The 8,836-nt window shown below is 48.4% G+C and overlaps 1 protein-coding gene across 1 annotated transcript in view; it reads right to left on the reverse strand.

The window, feature by feature from the left end:
- Positions 1-7,474, reverse strand: part of LOC139269232 (solute carrier family 2, facilitated glucose transporter member 11-like) — a 94,963-nt gene extending 87,489 nt beyond the window's left edge. Inside the window, exons 1-2 of the mRNA XM_070888322.1 lie at positions 7,281-7,474; positions 4,702-4,777 (exon numbers count right to left, since the gene is read on the reverse strand). Of these exons, the coding sequence (XP_070744423.1) occupies positions 4,702-4,777; positions 7,281-7,474 (270 nt within the window). The remainder of the gene's footprint in view (positions 1-4,701; positions 4,778-7,280) is intronic.
- Between the last annotated feature and the right edge of the window lie 1,362 nt (positions 7,475-8,836).

Below are 8,836 nucleotides of genomic sequence, written 5' to 3' on the forward strand. Positions count from 1 at the left end.
GATGCCTGGGTTTCAAGCGCTGGATTTTCAGCCCATGGGCTGCTGATCTCCCGTTTACTCCTTCTCTCTGAGGTTTTCACCGATCTTCCTCCAGAGTTACAGAGAAATATTAGGGAACCCCTGCGGAAATTCTACCCAATCATCATGACAGAACTTGGCATGTTTCAAAATCAAGTTCCTCGAAGGGATTGCCAATCGTGAAGATCATAAAATCTTCTACCGTCAGGTCATTATGTTAAAGGGATAATTATTAACAACTAGGTCTGTCGCCGCTTTTCCAGACCAAAAGCAAGACGGAGCTGGAACAGGAACAGGGCAGGGGACCTAGTTCACTAAACTTGCCTTGGATGGTAGGGCATCAAATTAATCAATATTCATTGTGCCTTGATGTCTTCTCTTCTACAAGATATGCTCAAGTGCGAAATAGTTACTCCTGGAGATATATTTAGCCCTTTGCATTCTTTACCTATGCTCCTTGCATTCTTACAACCCACGCACAACAAAAACTTGCATTTATATAGCACCTGTAATATGATCAAAAACATTCAATAACGTTTCACAGGAGCACCACCAAAACAGATTTACTGTTTGTTCACCTCATTGCTGTTTGTGGGACCTCGTTGTGCACAAATGGCCTACAGAACAACAGTGATCAAACGTCAAAATAATTCACTGATTGGGAAGCACTTTGGGACGTCAATGAGAATCATGGGGCTAACTCTTCACTGGCTGGAGTCATACCTAGTGTTATATCTGTAATGCACTTATGAATGACTCCACGAGGCAATGTGTTGTACTCAAACTGTAGTGACCTTGGTCCTTTATTCCAAACACTAGAGTGCGGCGCAAGCGTGGTGTACAGCCTTATATACTGGGCCCTGCCACTAGGGCAGGAAACCCCCGGTTGCACTCTCGAGTGGTGCCAGCATGTATACACAGTGTAAACCTTATTGATAGTACATCAGGTAAACAAGTCTCCATCTTATGTAACCACACAGTGACTACACAGAGAGTATATCTATAGTCTGCATATACATCACTCTCCCCAGAGTCCTTTGTGCCAATTACCTTTGCACTATGTGCTCTGGCTTAGCTCTCCCCAGACTTAAGTGCCAATAGCCCTTGCACCTTGGCTGTGCTTTGGCTTAGCTCTCTCCCTGTTAACCCCCAAGTCCTTTTGCCACAACGTTGGGTGGTGGTTACCAGATTGGGTGGTTCAAAGATGCAGTGGAGGTTCCAGTGGGTTCTGGGTGTGATCCACGTGTGTCCATGGCTACATACATCCATTCCCCGCCCCCCCAGCGAGATCAGGACACAGAGCATGTACAAAGAAAAGAAGAAAAACATTTTTTTTTACAGTTTGTATCGTGACACCTTGGTTCAGTGACTTACATTCATTACGTTTTACAGTTGTGCCCAGGATTGGGTACATTGCATTCATGGTCAGTACTGAGGTAGCAGTACAGGTATGCGAGGATGCTGGTTCCAGAGCAACCGGACGTGGTCCTAGTCGTCTGATGGCAGTGCTGCGCCCCCTGCTAGCGGGGTGGGCTTGGTTCGCTCACCTAGCCAGGACTCGGGGCCTTTGCCGTTGCCTAGTGGTGGGCAGAGCCACAGATGTGTGTGGCCTCCCTGTCCTCCTTTGAGGGCTGCAGAGTCTTCTGCCTGCTCTCTAATGGTGTTGGGAACCTGACTGTTCCAGGTTCTGTTTGGGGAACTCGTTGGTTCTGACCTTTCGCTCCTGGACATGGCCGAGGTAGTGACTGGGTCTGGGGGCTGCACAGTCTCCACCCGGGTGGTGGGCAACGGCGGCCGACTGCGTGTATTGGCGCCGTTTTCGTTTCCGGGTCCGTGGCGAATATTGCCATCGGGTGCCTGCAGCGTGGGATAGACCTAGGGCAGGGTATCAGGATCAGTGCCTTCACCCTCCTGAGGTTGCTCACTTGCTACTTTTGGGGACACTCTATTACTGACAAATTGCAACAACATTTTGTTCACAATCTTAGTCGGTTCGTTACATTGATTGCCATGCATACAATGTCTCTTTAAGTTCAGTTGGTTGCAGGTCTCCTTTAAGAGAACCCTGCTGGCTTTACCCCAGTCAAATCCTTTGTTAGACACCACGTGTTGGTCCCTCAGCGTTACACATCGTGATATTGCCGCGGCCATCTTTTTTTTCAGCCACGCTGCACCTCGCTGCAGTAGGGACGCCATCTTGCCTCTGTCCTCGGTTGACTGCCTTGATCCTGCTCGCCCGCAATTCTGCCACAAAAGCTGGAAGAGTGCCTGTGAATTCGATCTTCCTCCCCAGGAGTCCTGCCTTTGGAACCGGGAAGGTACTTTTAGGTTGTTCTGGTCGGATCATTGCCACGCAGTTGTGATGGACGGTCTGTGCCCCAGGTGCTGCGCTGGTCTGTTCTCTGGTACCTGGTCCAAGCAAAGGTGAGGTTTTGCTCTGCCTCTGAGCTCAGGGGACATCGATTGCTGGAGTGAAGAGGTCTTCCCATTTCCCATCCACCCGAGTAGCATTGGACCATTACCTGCAACAATCCAGAGGTAACTTGTGCACCACGCCATTATGGATTACACTTACATCTGCACTACCAAGGACTGAGATCAGCTCCTTGGTGTCGGTGTGCAACTTTTCCTGTACTGAACCAGCTCGGGTCGTTTTTCGTTCCATAGCCTATCGAAGGCATCCTGGCTCATCACTGACTGGTTCACTCCCGTGTCCACTTCCATGAAGACTGGAACGCCAATTATCTCGACTTCCATCTTCACTGGAGGACAATCGGTGGTGCAGGTATACACTTCTTGGGGCTGAGCTGTCTCTCTGACCTAATCATCATACTCCCCGCTGGATTCAAAGTCATCTACCGACTCCTCTGCTAGGCGGTGAGTCGTATTTCTTTTACACATACGCCGGAAGTGGCCCTTCGTGTTACATGCTTTGCATATTTACTCAACAAACCGACACTGGTGAGCCCTATGGTTTCCTCTGTAATGTCAGCATAGTGCTACTCAATTAGCACACCTCAGTAGACTCCGAGTTCTGGAACCCTGAGGTCTGTGCTCTCTGCCCTGGGCAGAGCCACGTTCTGCAGTCTTGCTTGTGAAAGGCACCATTCTGTGTACAGTACTTGCTGGGTTTGAGTTCACAGGATGAATGATTTACTTGGTGCTGCAGGTCAAGGTCATGAACGCCTGACTGATGCTGATGGCCTTCTGCAGGTTGACTGTGGTGTTGGCAGATAATAGCTTGTGAAGGAGGCCCTTGTGGCCAATTCTCATAACGAAGATGTCTCGCAATGCTTCATTGAGGTGCATGTCAAAATCACACGGAGCCGCAAGTCTCCTGAACATATTTTGCAATCTCCTGGCCCTCAGGTCTGCGGTGAGTGTAGAATCTGTACCTGGCCGTGAGGATGCTCTCTTTTGGTTTTAGTTGGTCGCAAATTAGTTCAGTCAGCTCATTGTATGTCTTGTCCTTGGCTTCATGGGTGTCAGCAAGTCCCTGTCGAGGCGGTAGACCTCGGGCTCACAAATGGTCAGCAGTATAGCCTTGCACTTCTCCACCAATGTGTCCGTCTCTCCTGCCAGATCATTTGCCACAAAATATAGCTTGAGCCTTTCCATGAAAGCATTCCAATCATCACCCTCTGTAAAGTCTTTTAGTGTGCCAAGGTAGCCATAGTCACGTGAAAGTCCGTATTCTCGTCGCCAGCTGTTATGTCTGTGATGTACTTATGAATGACTCCAAGAGGCAATGTGTTGTATTGAAACTGTAGTGAACTTGGTCCTTTATTCCAAGCTCCAGAGTGATGTGCAAGCGTGGTGTGTAGCCTTTTATACTGGGCCCTGCCACCAGGGCAGGAAACCTCCAGTCTCCACCATTGCACCCTTGAGTGGTGCCAGCATGTATACACACAGCGTAAACCTTATTGATAGTACATCAGGTAAATAAGTCTCCATCTTATCAACCACACAGTGACTACAGAGAGTACATCCATAGTCTGCATATACAACACCTAGCACAGAGGAAGATGGTTGTGGTTGTTGGAGGCCAATCATTTCAGCCCCAGGACATCGCTGCAGGAGTTCCTCAGGGCAGTGTCCTAGGCCCAACCATCTTCAGCTGCTTCATCAATAACCTTCCTCCATCATAAGGTCAGAAGTGGGGATGTTTGCTGATGACTGCAGTGTTCAGTTCCATTCACAACTCCTCAGATAATGAAGCAGTCCATGCCCACATGCTGCAAGACCTGGACGAGATTCAGGTTTGGGCTGATAAGTGGCAAGTAATATTCACTCCACACAAGTGCAAGGCAATGACCATCTCCAACAAGAGAGAGTCTAACCACTGCCTTATGACATTCAATGGCATTACCGTTGCCGAATCCACCACCATCAACATCCTGGGGAGGTCACCATTGACCAGAAACTTAACTGGACCAGCCACATAAATACTGTGGCACCAAGAGCAGGTCAGAGGCTGGGTATTCTGCGGCGAGTGACTCACCTCCTGACTCCCAAAAGCCTTTCTACCATCTACAAGTCACAAGTAGGAGTGTGATGGAATGCTTTTCAGTTGCCTGGATGAGTGCAGCTCCAACAACACTCAAGAAACTTGACACCATCCGGGACAAAGCAGCCCGCTGGATTGGCACCCCATCTACCACCTTTAACATTCATTCCCTTCACCATGTCTGCAGTGTGCACTGCAGCAACTCGCCAAGGCTTCTTCAACAGCACCTTGCAAACCTGTAACCTCTGCCACCTAGAAGGACAAGGGCAGCAGGCACATGGGAACACCACTACCTGCAAGTTCCCCTCCAAGTCACACACCATCCTGACTTGGAACAGCGCTATATTTCCTTCATCGTCACTGGGTCAAAATCCTGGAATTCCCTCCCTCATCATCACCATAGGCAGTCCCTCAAAATCAAGGAAGACTTGCTTCCACTTTAAAAGTGAGTTCTCAGATGACTGTACAATCCAATGCGGGAATTACAGTCTCTGTCACAGGTGGGACATACAGTCGTTGAAGGAAAGGGTGGGTGGGGAGTCTGGTTTGCCGCACGCTCCTTCCACTGTCTGCGCTTGCATTCTGCATGCTCTCGGCTACGAGACTCGGGGTGCTCAGCGCCCTCACGGATGTTCCTCTTCCACTTAGGGCGGTCTTTGGCCAAGGATTCCCAGGTGTCATTGGGGATGTTGCATTTTATCGAGGAGGCTTTGAGTGTCTTTGAAACATTTTCTCTGCCCACCTGGGGCTCGCTTGCCGTGTAGGAGTTCCGAGTAGAGCACTTGCTTTGGGAGTCTAGTGTCAGGCATGCAAACAATGTGGCCCGCCCAACGGAGCTGGTTGAGCGTGGCCAGTGCTTCGATGCTGGGGATGTTGGCCTGATCAAGAACACTGACGTTGGTGCGTCTGTCCTCCCAGGAGATTTGCAGGATCCTGCAGAGACATCGTTGGTGGTATTTCTCCAGCGATTTGAGGTGTCTACTGTATATGGTACATGTCTCTGAGCCATACAGGAGGGTGGGTATCACTACAGCTCTGTAGACCATAAGCTTGGTGCCAGATTTGAGGGTCTGATCTTCGAACACTCTCTTCGTCAGGCGATCGAAGACTGCGCTGGCGCCCTGGAGGCGGTGTTGGACCTCGTCCTCAATGTCTGCCCTTGCTGATAGTAGGCTCCCGAGGTATGGAAAGTGGTCCACGTTGTCCAAGGCCGCGCCGTGGATTTTGATGACCGGGGGGGGCCAGTGCTGTGTGGCGGGATCAGGTTAGTGGAGGACCTTTGTCTTACGGATGCTTAGCGTAAGGCCCATGCTTTCGTACGCCTCGGTGAAGGTGTTGACGATGCACTAACAGCACTGTGGGAGTACCCTCACCATACGGACTGCAGCAGTTCAAGAAGATGGCTCACTATCAGCTTCTAAAGGGCAATTAGGGATGGGCAATAAATGCTGGCCACGCCAGCGACGCCCACATCCCCTGAATTAATTTTTAAAAGGTCATGTAGATGCAGCTTTTTGCTTTCTTTGTGATATTCACCTTCCTTGCAGTAGTCAGTGTTTATATAATGGCTAGATGAGCTTGATGTGGGCTGTAGCTTTTATTGTTGGATTCTTGACATTTGATGGTTAAGAAGCTCAGTTGGCAAATAGTTGTTTATTTTAAGCCCGGATAATTCTTATTTATCAAACGACACTCGTAGGAGTAGATTCTAACTGTCGACTGTGGCAGGAACCGGACGATAAGGGATCTGTCACGCATTGTATAGCCCGCCCAATTTTCCGTTCCCGTTTTCCATCCCCGCCAAAAGTGTAAGTTATCCCCCCTCCCCAATCTCTGCCCCAGCGCAACTTGACTCATCCGCCCAGGACTGAGTCAGACCCGCACAACGGTCTGATCTTTCACCTGATGGCGCGGATCCCATCTGCTCTTAAAAATGTTAATAGTTAATGAAACATAACAATTAAAAAAAAAACATCAACGGTTTAGAGTTGAGAAAGTATCGAGCGTGCACGGATTCAGTAACGCAAGCTTTCAGTAGACCTCTCAAAGGACAGCCCAGCACAGGAAACTCGCCGCTGACCTGCTCACATGATCTGACCAGCGAACCCAGGGTGACAGACAGGAACCACACCCACATTTTAGCCAATCACACACAGGCTTTGGGCACATGTGGCTGGCATTTGCTACATTACACAACGGCTCTTGTGGAAAAGACACTTTGCCCTAAGCCAGTATTAATGTTTAAAAACTCAGTGACCGGCCCCTGGTAAATGTTTATAACTTAACCTACAAGTGAATGGAGTTTGAATTTGAACCCAATTTGTCACAGGGGGAGACAATCCACTAAGAACATAGGTGATTTACATCTGAAGAAGCTTTGTGATTTCGGCTCAAAGTTGTCTGAGTTTAGTCCTCCATGGGCTAGGCATTTTGCTCCTACATGGCCATGCCAATAATCTCCTGAGTGAGGATGTCAGCACCAAATAATTGTACCAGTTCAGTTTGACTCTAACCTCCATCAATAACAAAACACTATAGTGTCATCGCACATTCCATGTTATTACAGTGAATTCCAAAGTGGACACAAGACCGTGCATCCCTTGGATGTCTTTCTTCCATGTTCCACCTGGGCCAGGATTGGGAGAGGTGTTTGGTTGTATAAAAGGCTCATGGGACTGCGGTGGCCCTTGTCCCATGGCAAGGAGTAACTGCTGGCCTCATATCTGGAGCTTGCATCCGGGTAGCTTGATATCACCTCTCACGTTCCACTGGCATGAGACTCTGAGGGGGCAAGGCTGGCGTCCTGGCATGTGCTGTTCTCCTGAGACACGGCAGGATTAGGCAGGTAGAGTCCGGCCACTGCCGTTTCACTGCCAACAGGATCAATGAGATGGCTGGTCTGATGGCAGATATCAGATGCTGAAAGCCCTGAGAGGCAGTGGTCACCATGGTCTGGAAGCTGCTGTACAGGTTGCACTCTAGTGTGTGCAAGTGTTTATGAGTGATTGCGTGTGGCTGTGTGTGATTGTGAGTGTTTGCTGGAGTTCTTTGAGGACGTAACGAGCAGGGTGGATGAGGGAACCATTGGATGTGGTGTATTTGGATTTCCAGAAGGCATTTGATAAGGTGTCACAGAAAAGGTTACTGCACAAGATAAAAGTTCACGGGGTTGGGGGTAATATATTAGCATGAATAGAGCATTGGCTAACTAACAGAAAACAGAGAGTCGGGATAAATGAGTCATTTTCCATTTGGCAAACAGTGACTAGTGGGGTGCTGCAGGGATCGGTAGGTGCTCGGGCTTCAACTATTTACAATCTATATTAATGACTTGGATGAAGGGACCGTGTGTAATGTAGCCAAGTTTGCTGATGATACAAAGATGGGTGAGAAAGCAAATTGTGAGGAGGACACTTAAAATCTGCAAAAGGGATATAGACAGACTAAGTGAGTGGGCAGAAAATTGGCAGATGGAGTATAATGTGGGAAAATGTGAGGTTATCCACTTTGGCAGAAAAAATAGAAAAGCAAATTATAATTTAAAGTGCTGCAGTACAGAGGGACCTATGAAACACAAAAAGTTAGTGTGCAGGTGCAGCAAGTAATCAGGAAGGCAAATGGAATGTTGGCCTTTATTGCAAGGGGGATAGAGTATAAAAGCAGAGAAGTCCTGCTACAACTGTACAGGGTATTGGTGAGGCCACACCTAGAGTACTGCGTACAGTTTTGGTCGTATTTAAGGAAGGATATACTTACATTGGAGGCTGTTCAGAGGAGGTTCACAGGGTTGAATCTGGAGATGAGGGGGTTGACTTATGAAGATAGGTTGAGTAGTTTGGGCCTATACACATTGGAGTTCAGAAGAATGAGAGGTGATCTTATCGAAACATATAAGATAATGAGGGGGCTCAACAAGGTTAGATGCAGAGAGGATATTTCCACTCATAGGGGAAACTAAAACTAGGGGACATCGTCTTAGAATAAAGGGCCGCCCATTTAAAACTGAGATGAGGAGAAATTTCTTCTCTCAGAGGGTTGTAAATCTATGGAATTCTCTGCCCCAGAGAGTGTGGAGGCTGGGTCATTGGATATATTTAAGCCGGAGATAGACAGATTTTTGAGCAATAAGTGAATAAGGGGTTATGGGGAGCGGGCAGGGAAGTGGAGCTGAGTCCATGATCAGATCAGCCATGACATTATTAAATGGCGGAGCAGGCTCGAGGGGCCAGGTGTATGTACTCGTTGCCTTGTGGTCCACACTCCAGGAATAATGATACTTTACTATTTGACATCTCCTGTTTCTGATTGCCT

This window comes from Pristiophorus japonicus, chromosome 8 (assembly GCF_044704955.1).
Source record: "Pristiophorus japonicus isolate sPriJap1 chromosome 8, sPriJap1.hap1, whole genome shotgun sequence".
Classification (NCBI taxonomy): domain Eukaryota; kingdom Metazoa; phylum Chordata; class Chondrichthyes; family Pristiophoridae; genus Pristiophorus; species Pristiophorus japonicus.